The 22,808-nt window shown below is 54.4% G+C and overlaps 1 protein-coding gene across 3 annotated transcripts in view; it reads right to left on the reverse strand.

Moving 5' to 3' along the window:
* Positions 1–22,808, reverse strand: part of SKAP1 (src kinase associated phosphoprotein 1) — a 140,443-nt gene that overhangs the window by 5,849 nt on the left and 111,786 nt on the right. For 2 of the 3 annotated variants that reach the window (XM_035347536.1, XM_035347537.1), the window contains 7 exons: positions 17,117–17,197; positions 15,789–15,872; positions 13,815–13,939; positions 13,000–13,063; positions 11,823–11,978; positions 7,985–8,041; positions 2,712–2,824 (listed from right to left, as the gene is read on the reverse strand). In XM_035347536.1, the coding sequence (XP_035203427.1) occupies positions 2,712–2,824; positions 7,985–8,041; positions 11,823–11,978; positions 13,000–13,063; positions 13,815–13,939; positions 15,789–15,872; positions 17,117–17,197 (680 nt within the window). Of the gene's footprint in view, positions 1–2,711; positions 2,825–7,984; positions 8,042–10,175; positions 10,818–11,822; positions 11,979–12,999; positions 13,064–13,814; positions 13,940–15,788; positions 15,873–17,116; positions 17,198–22,808 lie in introns of those variants that run through there. The other variant, XM_035347538.1, reaches the window with a different exon arrangement.

Raw genomic sequence — 22,808 nt, forward strand, 5'->3', positions numbered from 1 at the left:
GACCGCGGCACCCCCTCCCCAGCCGGGCCACCGCGACCCGGGGTCCCCGCGGGCGGCCCCAGCCCCGGGGCAGCCCCAGGGTCCGGCGAGGCGCGGGAGGCGCTGGACGGGCACCGCCGCGGGAGGCGGGTGCCGGCGGCGCCCCGCTCCGTGCCGCGACCGGCCCACGGCACCCGCACCCCGGCTCGCTCCACCTGCGGGGCTGCGCTGCGGGCACCCGCCGGCCCAGGGCGCTGAGGCGCTCCCTGCTCGCCCCGTTACCCTGCAGCAGGGCTGTCGGAAGAGCCCTCGACGGCCGCGTGCTCCCGGCTCCCCCGCCAAGGCCTCCCGGACTGGGGCACAGGTGCCCAGGCAAGGGATCGAGGCCGGGGGGACACAGCAGCGAAGGGACCGCTGCAAGGAGGGGCCTCGGTGACAAACCTGCCCTGTCCCCGGGCTGGGGCGCGTGTCCCCTCTGTCGCAGCCTCTCCCGCCCGCCCCCCCTGCAGCCCCTTCTCCGGCGCGCTGGGCTGCTGCCAGCTACTGATGTCCACTAACCCCCAAATCGCTTTTCCCCGCTGTTGATGCTCGAAATGTCAGACAGGACCCGAGCAGCAGCCGGCATGTGTTTCAAACACACCAGATGGATTTTTATATTAGCTACTATTTCATGTTCAGACAGAGCGACCGCACCGCTAAAACTGCAGCCTCGATGCTGCCGAGTTTGCTTCTGTGAGATTAATTCTGCGAAATTAATTGGGACAAGATTGAAAAGGAAATTAAAATGCAGCTGAGTGAACAGGCTTTTCAAACACCTTTCCCCTCCGCTCGCCTCCCTCCTCTCCCCCCTTCGCCCTGTGCTGCCTCAATTCTGCTGCGGCCGCGAGCATCCGTCGCGCAAAGTAATTTACGGGGGGAAAGCTCTCAGGACCGATCGGTTACGTGTGAGGAAGCCAGCACAAGAGTCGCAATCTGGAGCCACTGAAGAGAGCAAAAACCCTGCCGTGACTCCAAGCTGTGTCCCCGAGCTGGCGGGGCAGTGCCGTGCTGCTCTTCCCACGCACCCGGACGGGATCTGCTGAATCCGCTCGACCGCCCGCGGGACGGGCTGGGGGGAGCCAGGGCTGCGGCCAACGGGGGTCGCCCCAGGGACGTCCGTCAGCTGTTCCTGGCATAACCCCCCCAGATAAACGAGGTGACAAGCCCAGGCTTTGGGTTCAGGCCCAGAGCACGTCAGCCTCGTCTCGCTGCTGTAAAGCAGTGGGGGGCAGAGTTGGTAAATGCCGCTGTAAAGTGCTTTGAGATCCACAGATGGGAAATTCTCAGCCTTCCAGAAAGACACAGTGACACCAAGAATAAAAGCTGCTCTCTGCTGCTGCCAAAGATGCAGCTGCCTTCACGGGGATGCACAGGAGCTGGCTTCAAACCCACCAGCAAAATGTCAGCTGGGCCGCGCAGCGCTCGGTGCCGCACGAACCCGCGGGGAGGCAGACGAGCAGCCGGCGGTCGGCCCCCGCCGGGCTTGGGGCTGCTGCGGCACCAGCGGTGCCCGGCTCGCGGCCCGCCAGGGCAAGCTGCAGGCTGCAGTCCCGGCCCCACCACGGTGCAGACATGCCCGGCAGGAGCACGGGGCGCCTGTGCCAAGGGTCCAGCCTCAAGGGCTCAGAGAAGGCCTCCTCTTGGAGGCCTGATGCTGCTGCCTCCGCTCCCCTGTGCCTACCACCAGGAGGCAAAATTAACTCCCATTCTTTTTCTCAGCTGTAAAACACGGTGTTGGTCTTAACAAGCCTCAGACTCATCATCCCCAAAGACCTGTAACCCACCGCTGTACGCGCTGCCCTTTCCTGCTTCAGGCCAAACCTCCCTGGAGAGGGGCTGGAGCCAGGGCCACAGCGCAGGAAGCCAAAGGCACCTGCTGTCCTGGCACCTCAGCCGAGGGATGCTCTGCGCAGGGCTGATGGCGTTGTCCCTCCCTCCTTGCTGCCAGAGCTGCACTGAGCACGAAGTCGGGTTGTGTGGTGCTCTGCAAAACCACTCGCATAACGCAGCCCCTCCACCACTTCATCACCGTGCCCGTGCCAGATCGGGGTGCGAAGCAAAATGCCGCCCACAAAATGCCACTGGCCCCGCTCACCGCTGCCAGCCGAGGCCACCGCAATCAGGCGGGGAGCGGCTTGGAGCCAGGGCACAGCCCTGTGGGGACGAGTGTGGCTGGGAGGTCACAGGCACTGATGGCTGCTGGTGGCCCTGCTCTCACCCCTGCGGACCTGCTAGTGCAACCAGGTAATTTATTCACCTGCGTGCGCCTGCCAAAGAGAGCCCTGGTCATACTCGGCTGAGCAACTCAATTACCCCTGTAATACCTGAGAACCAGCACGCACAGACTCCATTACTGCAAAAAAAATCTCGCTTTGGGGCATTTCAAGTGCCACATGTGAATGCAGGAGGCACGGACAGGAGTGGCACTGAATGCTGCAGGCAAAAACAGGGTGACAGCGGGGACACGAGCTGGCTGCTCCTTTGGCTGTGCGAAGGGGAAGGCATGGAGCGGGGAGCAGGACGCTGGGGTCCCAAGTGGGAACTGGACCCTGGCATCCCACTGTCCCCTCCACTACTTGAACATAACCCTGCGCCTCGATTTTCTCTGTTCACCGACCTCCCCAGCTCTCAGGAGTTGGTGTTCGAGCCGCAGCCCCACGGTGGCAAGCGTGGGGGTCCTGGCGGGGCCCTACCTTGCTCAGGATGTAGATGAGGTCGCCACGGTGGAAGGAGAGCTCGTTGGGGTGCTCGCCGCTGCAGTCCCACATGCCTTGGTAGTAATTGGCGAAATCTCGCTGGGGGCCGCCTGGGAAGCAGAGAGGAAAGGTGAGGGAGACGGGATTACACGGGGAAGTACTGGGGAGAGGGGATTACAGGAGGAAATACTGGGGAGAGGGAATTACAGGAGGAAATACCGGGGTCGTGGCATGGGGTGTCTGGGGGAGAGGGGCTGGAGCCAGTTTGTATTTGGGGGGAAGACAAGAAAATGGTGTTATTTTGCATTTCAGCTGAAAAGTAAAGGCCTAAAAACACCACAAGAAAACATGGCTGGTCAATAAAAAATGCAGAAACATGAGCAAAAATGTGCAAGCACAATGAAACATGATTCAGCTTCAGGAGACCCGAATTAAAGCTGTTGGCTACAAACCACAGGTGCACCAAGCGGCCGTCCCAAGTCCCCCACCTCCTCCCCAGGCCCCCTCCAAGCTGTGCCCATGACAGCCAAGTTTGTTTATTCACTAAAGAAGCCATGCAGGGGATTTCGGCCCATTGAGCAGGGCCCGCTCAGCAATCAAACAGCACTGACTTCTCAGCCAGGACTGCCCGGAGCAGGAACAAGGATGGGAGGAGGGCAGGGAGCAAAACCTGCCTCAGTCCCTCGCTCCTGGGCGGTTAGAGGAGGTCCCAGAGCACCAGGCATGATGCAGCCTGCAAGGTGGGGAAGGCTGTGCCTCCACTCCTGCCTGCTGCTGGGGAGCTGTGGCCACGGACTGCTGCAGAAAGGGAAGGGAACACGTGAGCCAGCAAACTCAATTTTTTCCTCCTTTTAGGGGGAAGCAAATGATTTGTTTGCTGGAAGCCGTGGGTTTGGGCTGATGAAACTGCCAGCAAACTCCGTGCCAAGGCTGGGGACTGCCCTTGGCGAAATACGTGCGTGGGTTTTATGGGAAGTGTCACAGCAGCATTTCCAGACCAAAACATTTCCATCTTTGCCATCTCCCATTCAAAACTGGCCCAGAGGCCATGAAAAGTGGGTCCCCGCCATGGGGCAGAGAGCGTCCTGCTGCACAGTGGGACCAGGCGAGTGACGCCATGTGCTCGAAGAACATTTTGCAGGCTGGGGACGCAACTTGTCCCAGCATATCCAAAGCATCACAAAAACACCCCCAAAAAAACAGATTTGCAGCTTTCAAGCACACAAAACAACCATTAAAACCTGGGCCTGGACCAAAGGTTTCAGGAGGAGACTGTTCTGGGGTGAATCCAGATGTCACGACAGGACACCTCTGCGGCGATGCCCCCGGGGACAGTTAAACCCAATAAAACCACATTCTGCAGGGGGGGATTCGAGCGCCGGGGCTACACCAACGGACTGCGCTGCTCTGCCATGCGACTGAACCAAGCCCAGAGAGCATAAATAGAAAATATCGAGCACATGTTGGAGGAAATGTTTCTAATATGGTATAAGGGACCGAGTGATAAGGGTGCATCTGGAGTACTGTGCCCGGATTTGATCACCTAAATATGAAAAAGGACATTACAGAGATGGATAATGGTACAGCAGGGAGCAACTGGAATGACTCAGGGACTTGGGGAACTTAAATAGAAAGGCTAGGAAAAAAAAGTAGGTCTGCATCCTTTGGAAAGTATTAAAGGGGGAGCACGCAGTGGTGAGGAAAAGATTGTGAAGGGAATAGAAGGAGTAGGAGCTGTTGAGTTATTTAAGCTTGTACAAAGTGCAGGAACCAGAGGTTATGAACTGGAGGCAAAGGAAATATCAGGGTGTGCAGGCACGGAGCAAGAGGACAAAGCAAGCAGCGGTTTTGGTAGCAGCCAGTAAATTGTGTAACCACCACAGAAGGTTATTGCAGGAGGATGTGAGGACAACACCGGGATGCAGAGAACAACCCAGCAGGGGGGAACAGCGCTTGGCACCGACATGCGGGTCCCCCTGTGAGCCACGGTCATCTGCTGTGGACCGGAGGGGAGGGAGGGAGGGATGTGAAGCACCAAAATGGGAGGGCTGGGCTCAGCAGGGGAAAGCTGCTCAGGGGCTAACTGAAACACCTGTAACACCACGGAGCATTGTAATTAGCTGGCAAAGGGCTTCGCACACAGCTATCCCCCAAATCAGCCTACGCTCCTTTCAGAGTTACGCTCTGTGTCACTGACGTGTTGGACGGGAAGGGATTCTGGGGTAACACAGAAAATAGATCTTCCTACAAGAAGTCTCTGGAGACGAAGGGGCCCCTTCCCCTCCCCAGCGCTGCCTGGGGCCACCTACCCCCACCGCAGGGTGGATGCTGCTGGGATGCTGGAACCAGCTTGTCTCAGTTTCCCACCCTACATTTGCTTTTCCTGCTTTCTATAGGGATGAGAAGAACCTGGCGGCATCTTGCCACCCTGTCAGCAAGGACTGGAGAAAGGAGAAGCTGCTGGTAAAAGAGAGTTCATGGAAGCTGTGCCCCTGATCCTGGACATGAGACTCCCCAAGTACAAAGGGAGAAAACCTCCCAGCCTGCAGAAAGCTTTGTGCTCCCGGAAGTTTATTTTCCCCACAATGTCAGCTCGTTGGACAGAAGGTCTCCCCCCTCCCACCAATGCTACCTTCAAAAGGTCAAAATTAATTGCTTCAGATGAAGATGCCTCACAATGAGAGCACAGCCAGGCTCTGCATTTAATCCCTAGCTACAGTTTCATAATCAAGATGTTTGTGCAGGCTATCGAGAGTACCTTGCTAAAATTAAGACCATTCACAGAGCAGGGATCCTGGCTCCCATTTCAGCACTTGAAGGTAAGGCCAGACAAGGGAGAACGTCACTCTGCAACCTCCTCATGGGACGGGGGACGTCCCGGGTGCCCTGGCTAGATATGTGAACCTGCACGCAGGGCAGAGACATGATTTCAGTGTGACTGATTTACACTAACGTAAGTGGGACGACAGCCTGCTCCCACGTTTATGGGCCTTGGGGTCATTAAGAAAACCAGCCAAATGTGACAACTGCGTCATTTTCTTCTGCAGCCTGAGCAGCCCAAAGCAGGGCTGTGGGAGAGGCGCTCTGCCCCCGTCCCTTTGCTTCGGGCTCGTTGCTTCAGAAGCCTGTTGATGCTGAAACCCAGTGACAGCCGTCGGCAGCTCAGCGGCTTTCACTGCTGTGCCTGTGCTCGGTGAAACCTCCTGCCATGCTCAGCGCAGGGACTGTGTAAGCAGGCAGGCGTGCGGCCTTCTGTTGTTGTTCTGCGGACAGGGCTTGCACACAGTTTGTATTTGGCTGGTAAGGTTGCGCTGCAGAAGCAGCCCCGCAGCCTGTCCAGCACAGAAGGCAGGGGTTAAGCAGCCTGAGCAGAGCGAATGGGTGTCTTGGCTGGAGCAGCCTGCAGCTCTCCGTGGGATTTGCAGGGCTGCTCCAGCCTCGTGGCATCCTTGTGGTTCTTAGAAATTAGAAACAATAGTTTTCCATTAGCCAAATGCTCATCTGGCACTTTGGCCGCGTGATATAATTAAGCAATAGCCCCTCTCTCCCTCCCTGCAGCCCGGCGCTCTGCTCAAGGACTCCTGTCATCTCTCTCACCCTTTGTCCGGTTGTACTGAAACACAAATTACCAAGGCAAAAGGCACGAGGGTTGGGGTTCCTGGCACTGTGGTAACCTTTCCCTCTTGAAATGCAGCCCAGCATTTCAGACGCAAGAGTCTAACATATTATTTAGCATAAAAACGGACACAGGACTTAAAGCAATCATGACAACACTAATAACTAAAGCAGTTATAACAATTAACAAAAATTACAACTGCCAGGAAGATGCTAATGAGTACGAGCAGGGCATCAAAATGCCTGGCAGGATTGTGACAGGCGAAAGCCAACATCCTCAGGGTGGCCTTGGGGTGCTGGCTCCCCACGACACCTCTGGCACCAGGGGGGCTGCGGAGCTGCGCTCTGCTCCTGCGAGCCTCCGTCCCCATCCAGGGGGCGCGGGGGCTGCTGCTCTGCCGATGGTGCTTTGGATGTTTAAACACTGGGAACACTCATGGAAGGCAAAGAAAAATGTGTGTGCATGCGCCTGGCCCAGCTCCTTCTGCTCTCCTTAGCCCGTGCCGAGGAATCTCCGGGGATGAATGTGCAGCCCCGCGTGACGACCACGGTATGGTTTGTAGAGATCAGGATGTCTTTTATCCGAGCTCTGGGCACTCGTACCTGCTGTAGCTGCCACATGCTCCAGTGGCCAAATAAGTCATCATGTGGGGAGGGCTCGGGTGGGAAACAAGCACTGCAAGACCACAAGGGGTGGAGAAATGCTGACTTGCCCTGGTCCCTGGGGACAGCTGGGACTCTACCCTGCGTGCCCAGTGCCACCAACATTTCAGTGCAAACATTTCAGTGTCCTCCTGGGCAAGGGATAACTGCCCACGACACGTCCAAGGTGTTTGATGCTGGCTGAAGGGAAGTGTCGGATCAGGCTTACCAGAAACGTCGGGGGAGTTGGGCACAGTGGCTCTAGGACAGATGGGAACAGTCTGGGGCAGCAATCAGCTGAGCAACGCTTGGGGCTCTCGTGCAGCCATGTGCGTGCGTTCAGAAGAGCACAACCCCACGTGCAGCCTATTTAGGCACCTGCCACCCGCAGCAGCCACCACTGAGCCCCTCTGGCCTCCACCACCCAACACCCAGGACTCCTGCCTTGTGCCCCTGGGTCCCCAGGGGCGGGCACCCCCCAGCTGAGTGTGTCCCCTCCGAGCTCTCGTGGCCAGGCTGGGCCAAGAGGCCGCAGCTCCCCGGGGCGTGGGGGGGCAGCAGGAAGCCCCCAGCCGGCCCAGCCCTGGCTGCTTGGACACCAGTGCTGCTTTCCTGCGCCGGGGAGGAAGCAGAGATGGAAAAGTGAAGCAGGTGGGAAGGAAACAGACCTTCCGCTCCTGTCCCACGGTGCAGGTCCTTAAGGAAAAAGCAGGGGCGGGGGCCCCGGTGAGCATGGGGAGGCTCTCGGGCCACCCGCTCCAGGCAGGCGGCGCTGGTTCCTGGGGTGGTGGCAGCGTCCATCCGGCTTCCCACCCCCGGAGCCCTCCCTGTGGTGGCTTCCTCTGGGCCACTGGCCCTGACTCACGTCCTGCCCAACCTCCTGTTGTTCCTGCCCTGGCTCCTCTCCCCAGCCCCTCGGCCGTGCCCTCATCCATCAGCGCCTGCACCCCGGATCCCCTGACCGCCACAGCTGGGAGGTTCCCTGGGTTGGCCAACACGGGCTGGGCTCTCACCATTTCCCTGTGCGCTTCCGGCATCCTTGCTGTCCTCTGGGATGGAGGGCTCCTTCTCTGTGGGGGAAACAGAGCAGAGAAGCCAGTGAAAAGGCTGTGAGCGTTACTGCGTGAGACATAATGGTGCCAGGCCATCACTAGTGCTGCACTAAACCCGCAGGCAGGAGAGGGCTTGGGCTGTGAGAGCATCCGACTGTCAGAATAATAAATTCCCGGCTTAATTGTGAAGAGTGGAAGGGAGGAAGTCACAGATAATATTTTAAAACATGCTGCATAAAAATATAAATTGTTGTTAACACTGGTAAAAACAAATCACTTATTATAGCCTCATAAATTTATGTAGCACTTTGCCAAGTGCCCCATAGGAAGAGATGCTTCCTGTGCAGAACTTGCAGCCTAGGGAAAACGAGATGCTGAGGAGAAATGCCAGGACAGAAATGCAAGGAAGGATCGTGGACAGAAGCAGAAATTACAGAGGAGAAGGGACCCCAAGCAGCAAAGAGCAGACACTGGCACAGCTGTCGAGGATTAGGAAAGAGAGCCCAAGAAAATACTAAGAAGAGAGACCACGGAAAAGTTTAAGTGTGAGCAAGGACGGAGAGGCTGGAGGTCACGGGGAAGCCGTGGGAAATGGCTAGTTACTGACAGCAGTGAGGATCTGTACGCAAGTTTAAATGAGACCTAACACCAGGCCAGGCACGAGCCCCAGCCCGAGCTGGGGTCTGCTCGAGTCGGGTGTGCAGCTCTCGCAGCCCAGGCCTCCTCCTGCAACCATGAAGACAAAGACACAACCTGACAAAACGAACAGCAACCAGCTCCCAAGCATTTAGGAACGCCAACGCACGCAAAGCATTGCTCTGCACCTCTTGCTCATTCTGCTGCTGGTGAAGGGTGGCCGCGGAGCGCGGCCTTGCAGGAGCCGGAGGAGCCCCTGCCATGCCTGGGGCCGGGGCTCGCTCATCGCCGTCGGGCAGCACCGCCAGGAGCCCCGCGGGCGGCCTTCTGCTGATCCCGTGCAACCCGACCACGAGGCACGGGGTGAAGTGCTGCTGCTGGGCACTTTCTGAGGACCCGGCCCCGGCCCTGCCCCAGCCGTCTCCCCCGCCCGGCCCCGATCAATGCAAACCAGGTCAGGCCTCCGCTGTGAATTACAAATTGGATCCCGAGTTGGAGGGTCACTGCGACTGCTCCCCCATTAGACGGGAAGCGGCACCAAAGATCTTTTCTAAATAAATCAGACTTTATTGTAAAACTCGGCTACTGACGAGACAGAACCTCATTAGCATTGATTTTAAAATAAATTATTGAAAGTGGCTTTTGCCTGCTCTTTGCATTTGTAAAAGAGAATGTAAATGCACCTGCAGCGGCGCTTTCCCTCAGTCATTCCCATGCATGCTCCCCGAAGCCCTGCATCTGGATTACTTTGTACTTCAACCAAGGGCCCCCAGCCCCCGATCCAGTCTCTGCATGAACTGCAGGTCAGTCACAGCTGGCCCCGTGCCATGCCACAGGAACCCCAAAGCCACCCGCAGGATGCTCAGGATGGCCACGACGAAGGCACCAACCTGGTGTGCTGCCAAGCCGCATCTGCAGCGTGGCCTGTGCTGTGGCACGCCGGCCCCTGACCACGTCCTTGCAGATTTTGCACTGCACAGGCAGCGAATGCAGCCTGGGGGGATGTGAGGAGCTCCCCTCCACGTGGCAGCCCTTCTGCCTGTTGCAGCCAGGTGCTTTCCAAATCATCTGGAAGGAAAGCTCTGCCTTACCAGGGTCCGGGTCAGATACCTCAGTCAATATCTGAATTTCATAGTGATGAATTAACGGGAAAATGCTGAAAGACGCCCCTCCTGGGGTCTGGGCTTCTGCCCCCTGTGCCGCCTCCCTTTGCAGAGCATCACAGCCCCAGCCACACTGCCCCTGGGAAAATGCCTTTACCAGGGCAGCACATTCCTGCGGGCTGCCCCGGGCACCCCCACTGGGGTCCAGGGCCCCTCTGCAGACCCCAGCCCCAGCCCTGGGCATGGCTGGGGAGCCGGTGGGCCGCGTGCCCCACTGCTGCGCTGGAGCAGCCTGGGCGTTGGGCAGATTCTCAGAGGAGCTGTGTTTTAATGTAGCAATTTGATTCAATTTTCCACTCTATAAAATTACCCATCACTGCTCGTTGCTTCCTAACAGACACCTTCACTCTTAATTTAACAATCCTATCGAATTCTGCCAGGGAAATTGGAAAAATTTATCACCTGTGAAATTTTATTTTTCCTTGGTTGTATCTGTTTTTGTAAAACTTCATTAACGACGATGACTTGCTGAGGAAATTATCTCTTCATCTCCCCCCCTTCTTTTTCTCCTCTTTCTCTCTATTTTCACTCAGGACACAAGGGAGGCAGCAGGGCCAGAGGAGACCCCAGCTGGACAGGGATGCCTTCCCACCCTTATGGGGGCCAGGGGTGCGAAGGGTCCCAAGGCCCCGCACCCAGGGGAGGGCATGCAGACACATTTGAAGGGCACAGAGCCTTACCACAGCGGATTTGCAGTTTTTGACACACTCTGTATCTCAGAGCAGGGGCAACGAAAGGGTCTGTCCCTAGGTCAACTCCACGCGAGCTCACTCCAGGATCACCATTAGCCACACGTGGAACAAATCTCACATCTCGTATCTGCCCTGTGGGTGGTGTTGGCAGCCGCAAGGCAGCAAGGAGCTGGACGCAGCTGCCAAAGCAGCCAGGAACACTGAAACCTCTTGGCCTGACAGTTTGTCAGCACTTCACACGCACCCGCCTAGGGACCACGGAGCAGAGGCTCCCGCTGAGCTCAGGGATCACTGCAGGTGTGCCTGGAGGAAGGAGCAGCTGCTGCCCAAAGAGTTGACGATGTAAACAGAGGTAAGAAGGAAAGATGAGAGATGGACAGAAGCTGAGGCTGTACTCAGCGTTGTGCTGGCAGCCCGGGGCCCTGGAGCCTCAGCTCCACTCCTGGCAGCTGTCTGGATGCCACTCGGAAACCGGTGAGCAGAGATTTCCTCTGGCAGCAATAGCACGACAAAGATCTTGGGCACCGTAAAAATTTCTGGTGCATTTAATATATATTTTTAATCACTATGAATATAAAGTTCTGAAATAAATAAGAAGAAACGAGGACCTATTTTGCATCTCTGAATGCAGACACCAAGGGCTCTAGGGGATGGGGTGCAGGGTTGGGCAGTCCCAACCTCAGCAGAGGCAGATCACAGCACGTGTCTGAGAAAGACTCAGGTGCCCTGGGGCATGTCACACCGCGATTTCTGCTGTAAGAAACGTTGCAAACAGCCTTCTAGGCTGTTTGGTTCTGTGCCAAGAAGATTGCTTCTGGCTCCTTTAACTGACAGGCACTGCCCTGCTACCTCCAGGCCTCCTGCACTGTTAGTGAACAAGCACTAGTCTTTAATGCAGTTATTTTATCATCACTTGGAAGGCCAGTAATCGCGTTACAGCCATGACTGCGTGCCCAGAAGCGAGCATTTTCATCATCTAACTCTGATTTTCCAGGTAACACAGCCCAGAGATTCCACTCTCACCAAACCTAATATTACTGGAGCTGAACGGAGCGCAACCTCTAAAAGCTGCCTCACTTGAATTTACAAACCCCCCACCTCACCAAGAGGGAAAGGCACACTCCTGTAGTCCATCAACCAGTCTGAACAAAGAAACAGGGTAGCATCTTCGAGTCACAAGATTGTTAAACTCAGCAGAGCCTGAGATGTTCATTCCCATCTGTGTGTTAGGCCATCCTTTCCTGCCACATTTACAGGGTTAAAGCTAGGGCATGGCTCGAGTTTTAACCTTATTATGTGGCTACATACCTGGAAAAACCTCATAGATGTCATCCTCTTCCATCCCATCATCCTGATTCAGGGTAGTGTTGTGGGATGCTGTGGTCACTGAGTCAGAACTGTCCACGTCATTGTAGAGCTCTTCCTCGTCCTCCTCGTCATAGGGGATAGTGAGGGAACTCAAGTCTGCAGGAAGCACAGAGCGAAAGCACGGTGAAAGAGTAAACTCTGCCAAGCAGGTTGCTGGTATTTTCAGTGAGTTGAAATCAAGTAAGAAAGCCTGTGCAACTATATTTAGCGCTCACTACGGACCTTGCAGAGGGTGAACCATCCCCGCACTCAGCCCGTGAGCATCTAGCATGAAGAAAATGGGATGGAAGTTGAGAGTAGGCTAAAACAAATTAAAAGCCCAAGAGAGGATGGCAAACACCAGAGAGCCAGCCAAACTCAACATGTGCCTCCAGGAACGGAGCCTCACTCCATTCCTGGGGATTTCAGAGAGGGCTGACTTCAGCAAGACAAAAAAGAAAGGAAGGGTTTATCACAGGGTTTGATACAATTAATTAAACAAAACTGATCTGCAAGGACATGATTTAAAACTGGAAAAGCACCACTCGGTCTGAAACCTTGCAGCTGTCTATGGTTTCTGGAGGGTTTCCGTTTACAGGACTGCAGTTTCATCTCAGTTTTGCTGGTTTCAAACTGGATTGACTCCAGTGGGGCTGGGCCCATCCCTCATCAGCCAAGCAGAGAACAACAGATCTATGGCAGCAGGGAGCAATTCCTGTAATTTTCTGTTGGTAACACTTGCAGCTTTTGAGACATCACAGGACGCTTCTCTAAAAACAGTCAAACGTGCTGGAGGTGAAACCAAATGCCTGTGGGCTCCAGGCAATCACCTCTTTTTAACTGGCTGCTCAAAACAGCAAAGCCCCAGAACCTCTCTTTCTGCAAAGAGCAGATGCACAGGAGTAACAGGCTGGGTTCCACTCCCAGTTCTGGGGAGGGGACTGACTGCACAGCTTTGCAGCAGAGGAGTAGAAAGGAGGATTCTCGATTCCCTTCTCAGCTCTGTTGTGTCTCCAGCAAGGTCCTGGGGTTGAACACAAGCCCACATGCTGCTGGAGGGAGCTGCCCAAGGGAAGTGCTGCTGGGATCTGCCCCAATGAACGCGGCACAGCAGCTCAGGCCACGCTGCCAGACTCACCCTTCAGGAGGAACTGGATCTGATCCACCCAGTCTTCAGCCTCTGCTGGACTTGGGGCTGTGAACTGGAGAGGGATTCACCTGTTACCATGCTGTTTCTTATATGTACAAAGATGAAAAAGATTTGCAGCTAAAATAAGAGATTTAGTTTTTGGATCTGCCATTCTGTACCCTGTGGACTTTGGGAAAACCATTTCACTTCTTTATCTCCCTGTTCCAAACAGGGAAACATAAGCGGAACAAAGCTAGACTATCCCAGAGGAAGGCTGTCAAGCCTAATTCATTAAAAGAATTCAGATGAAAACCACAATCCGTGCTGAATATACTATACTGACTCTGAACAAAGGCTCTAGGTCCAAAATCTCCCTGAAGGTCTGGAAGGCTCTCATATACACTTTGTGGATTGGGCCAGGTTTTTCATTATACCAGCGTGTATGATCCCTGATGGATGCTCAAGAAACTGAAGCCTTCAATTTAACACAGCTCTAAACTGCTTATTTAAAAATGGGCTTTCCAAACCCAACCTTCTACTGCTTCTAACCCATGTTTTCACTTAACTCTTGTGCTTTTCAAGTGCAAAGAGAGCCCAGGATTACTCTTGTGCCAAGGGAAGGTCCATGTTGAGGGACCAGCCGAGATGAAGCAACAACACCTTCTGCAGTGCTTCTTGGTTTGCTTTACCAGGGACCAAGGTCTGGAGATCCACAGCCTCCCTAACCCTTCAGGTCCAGCCTGTGTCCTGGACCTGGGAGCACGTGCTCCTTCTTCCTTGGGGCCAACCAGCACAAAGGCTCCGCTTCTTTTCCCAGCTCCTACCTCATAGGTACGTTTGCCAGGGCAGATTAATTCAAAACAGCATCTTCTGCGAGAGTCTTTGCGGAGATGGAAAGCCAGCCGGGCGCTATACTGCTCGATGGAGAAGGTGCCTTTAGGTTGCTTGCCTGGAAGAAGAGAAACGCCATTGTTCTCGAGTCTGTAACTTTTTATCAAACCTGCAGCACTACTGGGTGCGGAAGACGTCTGTTGCCCACACAGGGAGGCCAAACCACACCATGTTTCAAGGGGAGATACCAAAAAAAGACGCTCAATCTAAGCATCTCCTCTTCCCCCAGGAAACCCAAAGAGAACCTTATAAAGTCTTCATAAAGACACAGTAAAGAGGATGTCACTGTAAGCCTCAAGAGATGGCGAACAGCTGCTGAAAGGTTGCCAGGGTCACAAGGTTGCTCGACATGAGCTGCTCGTAATGAAGCAGAGACCACTGTGTACTTGGGGAAATATGATACCAACAATTCTTCCACTGGTAAGGAATTAGCAAGCTGGCATACAGGAAGAAATACTTAGTGGGGCCTTTGAGAATTGGCCTATGGATCCTGTAGATGCGCACTCACGGCCCCTGTCAGCCAGGGTGGAGAGAGGGAACTTCACTGCTGTGATTTGAGGTGCTTTTATTTACCCCAGCTGGATACCCAGCTCATTATTTCCTTATCAATCTTCTTGACTAAGTGTGGGAGTATGGCTCAGTGACTCAGGCAGTTGCTCTTAACCCCCCCCCTTTTTTTTTTTTGCTGATCCTCAGAAACTTCCAGAGACAAAAGCAAGTCCTGTAAAATGATTACAGACCACCAGTAACAGGTTTGCTTTATTCTGTTACCTTCTGGAGACCATTTGGTAACTGACAACTGCCCGTCTCCCACAGAAACAACGGAATATCAACTCTTGCTTTCAATGCCTGTCTCTACTAACATCTTGCTCAAAATTTCCAAGCAACTCAAACCCCTGCATGCACCTCAGCCATGCTGGCTGATAGGAAGCTTCTTTGTAAACCTTCACAAAAAAAAGTACTCAGGATCCTCAAAAGATGTGGAAGAAGGAGAAAGACCCAGCTTCACCCCCAGGAGCCACTGGAGTTTGACTCTGCCCTAGCTGCAGATTGGTCATTGAAAACCAAGGATGTACCCGCGTGTTCTGTAAGCAGTTAACCTGCTGTGTTTCTGGATGGGTGGAAAAGAGTAAGGAAGGCCATATATTTAATCATGCCAAACTCTGTTGGAGATATTAGCTGTCTGTTTATATGTACCTGATGGAGCATGACTGCAAAATATTTATACACACTGACACATGGATTATATACAGTCACTTAGGGGGTTGAAGCCCAGCTGATGGCTAATCGAAAACTTTGTGCGTCATTTTATTTACATGCAGCTCTGTTCCTGTCTTTCCCTTCTCTTGTTCTCTACCTATAAAGATGTTGAGGGTTAAAAAGCCGAGATACACCTTTCTACAAGAACCTACATGTTATCCCTTGGTAGGGAGTTACAGCCTTCCTCTTATTTATCATATATCTAAGAAAAGAAATTGGGGGTTCAGCAGGAGCAAGATGAGATGACATCCAGATCCCTTAAGTGCTTTTGGAAATTGCAGCCAACATCTTGGCTTCACTTGAAATGAGTACTAGAGGTATGTTTGCTCCTTTTTACACTAATTACCTAATAATCTTCCTTTGTGACTCACTGTCCCAGGGGGCTCCTGGGGACCAGGTGCCTGTAAGGCTGCCCCCTCCCAAAGCAGGGCACTTCCAGGAAGCATCATGCATTGTCATGGAATGACTGAATTCAAATTACTTCAGTCAAATTCATACCTAAAACCACAGCAGCTGCAGGTAAAGAAACAGCCCACTGTCTACGCTTTTCCCTTGTCAGGTACTAGCCTGCCCTTTGGCAAGGGCTCTCCCCTCTTCCCAGCCCTGTCCACAGTTTGGAGGCCATGGGTGGATGTCTCACCACTTACTTTTCTCGTTGGCAAAGTAGTAAAAGGTCCTTTTGCTGAGGACACACCACCGCTTCTGCCACTCTGACCCAAAAAAGCTATGGTCTGGAAAGAAAAAGACAACAAAGGAATAAAAAACATGAAGTCCTGCTCTTTTGTTGAATGCTTCTCTAGATGAACATACTGTCAGGTAAAGATTTTTTTACTCCTAACAAAATCCTGTAGATTTCCAGCACGAAGTTTAGGCAAGCAAATTTAGATACAAAACCTCAACCAAGTAAAGGAGAGCAAGCCAATCTGAGTGGGCTGCAGAAAACACAGCTTTGGGTGAAACCTCTCTAATTGAGGCTTAAGCAACTGTCTTTTATGTTGTAATTGAAGCAAGCTACAACATGCAAGGAACAGTTACGCAGCTCAGCTGGTGATCATGAGGAGAAAAGGGTTGTTCTTACCTCATGCCACCTGTCATACAGTAAATAAATCAAGATAAAATCTGACTGATGAGGAAATAATTTGTAGCTTTCACAAGAGTCAGTAAAATCAAGATAAACCTGAGGCTGACTCACAATCCTTATCTCAACTTGCTAATGTGTGTGATGCTACGAACTACCTTGTCTTCACCAGGATTTTATCCTCATTAGGTATTGCTTGTTAGAAGGGCACATCTTGCCTTAGAGGACTAGGCTGCTGCTTAATGCAATTTCTGTGTTTTAATCTTTGTAGAGTTTGATCTACAAAAGAGAATAAATAAAGGCTGTGCTCTCCTTTTATGTATGATGCCTAAGAAAAGCCTGAAAGGTACCGCTTGTGTCTGCTGACAAATCTGCACAAAATGATATATTATCCTGTTTGTCCTTCATCTACAATTTTACATTCTTAGTAACTTTGAGCTGCCCTGAGTTGCTGGTGGAGTCCCTGGAGCACGCAGGCAGGATGGAGGGTGCTCTGGGTGCTCAACTGTGGTGGAGAGCCCCCCAGCTAGCTTCTGGTCTAGGTGCCGAACCCAGGGGGTGAAGATGGGGGGGAGTTTTGTTTCTAAGAGCCAGGTGCTTAAATCCCCCAGGCTGTCAAAGGGATGAGAGCTGCTAAACCACAGCGGCTTTCTGAATCCCACTGTGAGCACCACCAAACACTTAAATAACTTTTACCTCCCCTTCCAGCTGACCACCTCTTTTATTAGCAGTGACTTGGGTGTACTGTGCTTCTCAGGGTGGTCACGAACCATAGCAGCTCCTCCACCAAAAGCGTTCCTTCACCATCTCACTCACATCTTCCTTTACCTTGTCAGACAGAATAAAAGCACAGCCCGAAGTGAGCCCCCCAGACTTGATGTACTTGTCAGGCCTTACCTCTGGACCTCTTCTCCAGATATCCTTGCTTCAGAATGTTCCCTGTGTCTTGAACAGGCCTCGGTGTGATTTCCTCCAGTCCTGTAGGGACCAAAGCAAAGCTTTGGGATTTCCACTTCACACAATGCTTCTCCACCATGCAACCCATGTGCACGTTAAGTCCAAATGGAGAGGAACGGATCCCTCCAAAGACCTTTTTCCCAGCTGTGAAGCATCCTTGCAGAGAGATCACACCACCTATGTGAGTCCTGAGAATTGTGTACCCAGCCATACCGTGGCGTTCTGAGGGTGTGCTTGGACCTGTGCTGCAGCCCTCCCCCATGAGGGGACTGCATCGCGCGCTGGCTGCAGCTCGGCCCCGAAGGCAGCGCGGCCGGGAAGCCCCCGAGCCACGGCTTGCTGCTGTGGTCTCCCCGGTCTCTGCTGCTCATCTCCTGTCATCATAACTTTTACTGAAAGACAATAAAAAATGACTAACGAAACACCACTAATCATCTCCCCAGTGCCTGGCCTTGGCAGCCTTTTAAGTATGAATAACTTCTCAGACTCCCAGGTCACAAGAGTTTCTCTTGTTTTCTTAGCGCGTCACACTAACGCCCAGCTCTTGGCCCAATCCATCCCCTGTCAGTTCCCTCACTCACAGGCTATTTTCATTTTTGTGTTTTACTGTTTGCAAACTCAGTGCTTGTTATAAATCCTCTGCAAATGGCTCTCGGGGTGAACGGCAGACACAAAGACACACAAAGTTTGGTTTGGTGGAAAGGCTCCCCTACGTGCGTCTCCTTCTGCTGCTCTTTGCTGGCTGGAAACCTTCAGCGGCCGTGTCCCAGGCTGCGCATGGCTGCCTGAGGTGGTGCACACTCGAGGACGGCCGGGGCCTCGCACAGTGCCTGGAGGACGTGGGCAGCCCCTTCCCGCAGGGATAAATCTCCCTTCTCTCCAGTTCGACTCGGGTTGAGCTTACTCCTAACTGCTCCGGAGAAGTGCAGGGCAGCAGCTTCATGAGCATGAGAAAGGGGCAGTTGGTCACGTCCAGCACCGCGGCCCCGCAAGGACCTGGGAGCAGAGGGGGAATCCAGACCTTCATCCAACTGGTGCTGAGCTCTTACTATTTCTCTTACAACAAAACCACACAAGGATGCTGAACGGGACCCAGAGTCTGCGTCAGGGTTCAGGCTGGGCTGCATCGGGGATCAGGGGATTTTCCCAAGGCAGGTAGCACAGAATTATGTCCCCGCGTTGCTCCTGCACCCTCCTTGGGCACAGGTGGCCCCGGCACCGCCAGAGATGGGGCTGGTCGCTGCCCTGGCCTCTAGCAGCACTCGCCGTGCTCCCAGATTCGGCAACAAGGCTCTGCGGCAGGAGGCCCACCGGCCCCAAGGGGGCCCGCAGAGCAGCCGCCAGAAGGGGCCAAACGTTGCCCGTGCGGCCACCTCCTGGGGCGCCGGGCTGGCACCCGGCCCTCTCCCAAGGCGAGTGGAAGCACCTGCGCACCGAGGAAAATGAGCTCAGGCTTTTCTCTAGCTTCTGACTTGTAAAAAAGAGAATTCTCTTCTCAAACCCAAGCCCCAACCCCTTTTGTTAATGCAAATCTAAATGTCATTTTATGGGACATTCATAATTATGAAAATGGGACGGTGCTGCCGGATGCACAGGGAGACCCTGCGAGTATGAATATTACATTAATGTGCCCAACGCCAGCTCGCTGATCCTGCTGGCAGGAGCATAAAAAATGCTTGAGTGAAACTTTTATTTAGACGTTAAGATTCCAGGCCCCAGCGGGGTGACAGAGGCAGCCCCGGTGAGATCCCATCAGCACGAGCGCTTGAATTGAATTACCCAGGGGGGAAGGCAGGAGCTGCGAGTGCTGCTTCGCTTATTTAATTTCATTTACTTCCAGTACATTACCAGCATGGGGCTTCCCTCTGCCCCCACTCCCCCAAGACAGCCGGCTGCAGCAATCGCCGCCGCGCTCGCTGCTGCTGCTGGAGCCAGGGCAGGGCCGTGGCCTCTCCCCCAGCCCCACGTCCTGGCCCTGCTTCTTCTCCTCAGCCTGGGGCGAGACCTGGGGGAGCTGCGGGGGCCTCCCAAACACCACAAGGAGAAACCAAAGTGGGGAAGCAGCACGGACGTGGCGGGAGCCAGCAGCAGCCTTGGCCGGCCCCGCGTTTTCTCTCTCCACCCGTCCTTTCTCAGATCCTGCCTGCAAGCCCAGGGCAGCTGCTGTGCCCACAGCTCCTGCTTTGCCCCACGTCGGCAGCCCCTCGTGCCGTGCTGTGGTGCCCTGGGGGCCAGGACCTGCCGGGCTGGCAGCCCCTGGGCCCGGCACCTCCGCAGCATCGCCCCTGACACCGCCAGGAGCCCGCGTCTCTCCTGCCTTGCGGAGGTGCCTCAGCTTCCCCACAGAAGATCAGGATGAGAGGAGACTCCTTAAGTACTAGGTGGCTACTCAGACAAGCAAACACAATTAGGGAGGGCTTCAGAGGACTGATTAGATTGCACAAAGCTCTGGAAATGTGAAGTTTTACAGGACATGACACAAACACCACAGCCTCCCCTGCACAGCCCTGCCAGTCGTGGCCACACAGCTTAAACCTGGGCGGGTGGGGAGATGCAGCCCGAGCAGGGCTGGGGGTCCCCTGCCCACCCCACGCCCCCAGCCTGCCTGCAGCGACAATCCAGATGGCTTTTGCTAGCAGCAAATGGCAATATTAACCTGCAAATACAGCCCCTGGGGTTTTAAGTCTCCTAATGGACACTTTAAAGTGTCCATGGTTTAAAGTGTCCTAATGGAAGCTCTCTGGCTTCTGAGGGCTCCTTCGCTCGGGTGCTTGTGGCAGGGGCCAGGCAGCCTCCGCCAGACGCCGCTGCCCAGGGCCACACAGCTTGCAGGTTAGCCGGAGCCCACCGCATCTTCTAGGGCTCTGGGCGATGGAAAAACCAGCCCATCGCCTGGTCATCTGTTCCAACCACTAACGGCCATTCACCATTCATAAAAACAGAGGGAAAAGAAAAGGCCTTAAATTCATCTGAGAGCACCATCTGTGCCCTCCCAGGGAGATGGCCCCTCTCCAGTGGCTCCTGCCACTGCGCTGCAGGGCTGTGGCTGTGGCTGTGTTTGCACGGTCCCGAGGGTCCCTTCCACCCCTGTGCCGGCCCCAGCCCCTCCTGTGCCCAGCAGAAGGCCGGTACTGGCACCGACCGCCTGCCGCAGCTGTGCCGTCTGAGCCCCCCGCTGTCACAGCTCCCGGCACCTCAGACCCCTCGTGGCCTCTCCTTCACCCTCCTGCAGCCTCTCCAGCCTGGCTCCCGAGGGCTCTGGAAGCTGCATCCCAGGGATTTTCCCCCAGGTGAGCTTCCTGACCCCATGGGACATGTCGCTGCATCTGGAGCCTCCAGTGGAGGAACGGCTGCAGGCTGGCAGCGCAGGGCATAGCTCTGTGTCGTAAGCTCGGAGACTGCTTTCTGCAGAGGACACAAAGCTGCAGCATTTCAGGAGTGGGAGGACAGTGGGGCCAGCAACCCCCGCTCCAGGTGCAGGAGCAGACACCCACTCTCTCCTTTCCCTGCCTTCCTGCGCCTCAGCCTTTGCAGTGACTTGCACCCCCCCAGAGGATGCTCTTGGCCTCGGAGGCTTCCCTCTGCCAGGCTGACACGGGTGGACGAGGAGAACAATTTCTGCCCAGGTCACCCAAAGAGCCTCCGCCTTTCCTGGCCAGACAACATCTTTTGGGCAGTTTCTAGGAGTCTGGCTGCTGAGCACCGTGCCTGTTCCACCCTGTCTTCGCCATGTCCTCAAGGACCTCTGGATTTCAGCTCTCGCCCCTTTGGTCTCTGAGTCACGCACACCAGCTGCACAAAATGTCACAGTAGCTGCAGCCAAACAAGCCCAGGGGCCGCGCTGGAGCCCACGCTGTCACATTAACTGACTGTTCAAAGGGATGGAACACGGAGGCACGACGGTTACAGCTAATTCCCGATCCTCCAGCTTATTCACCAAGCTCAAATGTGCCAAGAGCAGATTCTGCTCCTGGGGACTTGACTAGGAACACCCAAATACATTTCAAACAGAGCCCTCCGTGGTGGCTGCACTTTTTTTCCATTGAAGCTAATGAGAGTAAAAACAATCAGAACTAGACAAACAACCCCTCCCAGCCTCCTCTAAGCGAGCCGGGCTAGCTGAAAGGTTTTGGAAATCCCACCCGCCACCAAGGTCTGCCATGGCACACGGGTCCCTGATGTGGCTGCTTGGGCGCCCAGCGCTCACGGCCACTGCTGAACAGTGCTCCTGGGTTCGCCCAGACGATGTTTTGTACATGTGAACGTGAGGAGCTGTTCATGGGCCGCGTTCCTTTCAGACTCTGACAGGAGAATGATCGTTCCCAAATTTAAATCGCCACCATCACCTTTTCCAAGATCAAGAAAGAGGTTTTGCATTCTCACACCACGCGCAAGGCAGGTGCAGCCCCTAGGCCCTCTCCTGTAACTTCGCTGCGTGAAGATCTGCCCCGTGCTCTGATTCCTGGGGGGGAGGCCGGGAGGATGGGGAGGCTCAGCGCCTCCACTCCCTGCTCTGCTGATGGAGGCCGACAGATCCGGCACCGGGTGAGATGTGCCAGCGCGCTCCCTGGCAGGTCCCTGGCACTCCACGCTTCTTCAGCCCGGCAAAGCAGCGTGGGCAGCCCACAGACCCCTGTCCAACACCTGCACCCCGTAACACACTGCAGTGAGACAGCCAGCCGCCGGCCAGCAGCGCGGTCACCCTGCTCCCTGCCCTCTGCTTGGCTCACCGCGCGTCCCCCGGGCAGCCCCAGGACCTTGGGACCCTTCGGACACGCTTCCCTCTGCCCCCCAGGAACGTCGCCAAACCTTTCAGCGCCTTGGGAACGGCTGGGGAGCATTTATAAAGGCGGGAATGGAATGAGCAACTACTTCAAAGGAAATGGGGAACTAAACAATTGTCACCATGGATCACATGAAATAGATCTTGTGCCAGACTAATTTTATTGCATTTTTTTGAGTGGGAAAATAAGAAAGTAGATGAAGAAAAGGCAAGGCACGGTAGAGAAGATTTATTTGGGTTTCAGCTTGACTTTTCAGTAGAGGCTAGTAAGCAAAGTTCAGAGCGTAGGCATCCACTCCAGGATAACCACCTAGATTGAAAGCTAGTCAGCAAGCAGGAGGCAGTTAAAAATCAATGGCAACAAATCACTGGGAGGAAATTATCAGCTGAAATCTCCCCGTTCAGTTTCGGGAGCGGTGCTCCTCAGGCTCAGGAGTCCTACGGTGCCACGAGGCACTGCAGCTGGCAGAGCAGCCCAAAGAGCCCAACCCAAAACTTCAGCCAGACCCAGAGCTTCCTTCGGGACAGCGCCTGCGGGGAATTTCTGAATGCTCTCTTGTAGCAGCCAGCACAGACCAGTATTGAAGGCAGGAACCAAGATTAACTGGTCCCCAGCAACTGCGGAGGCCTTTGACAAGTGCTGACAGCCAGGAGTGAACACAAAATCCATGGAAGTCACTCAAGAAAATGGCAATTCTCACCTGAGGTTGAGCGGTGCCTAATTAACTATGCTGCCCCGAAAGCTCTTGTTGGCCCACGTTTAATGACCAAACAGAAATAAATACGGGGTGTACAGATGGACCTTTGTTGGATGCCAAGTTAACGTTGGATTCATTGTTGTTTTTTCGG

This window comes from Oxyura jamaicensis, chromosome 27 (assembly GCF_011077185.1).
Source record: "Oxyura jamaicensis isolate SHBP4307 breed ruddy duck chromosome 27, BPBGC_Ojam_1.0, whole genome shotgun sequence".
In the NCBI taxonomy this organism is placed as follows: domain Eukaryota; kingdom Metazoa; phylum Chordata; class Aves; order Anseriformes; family Anatidae; genus Oxyura; species Oxyura jamaicensis.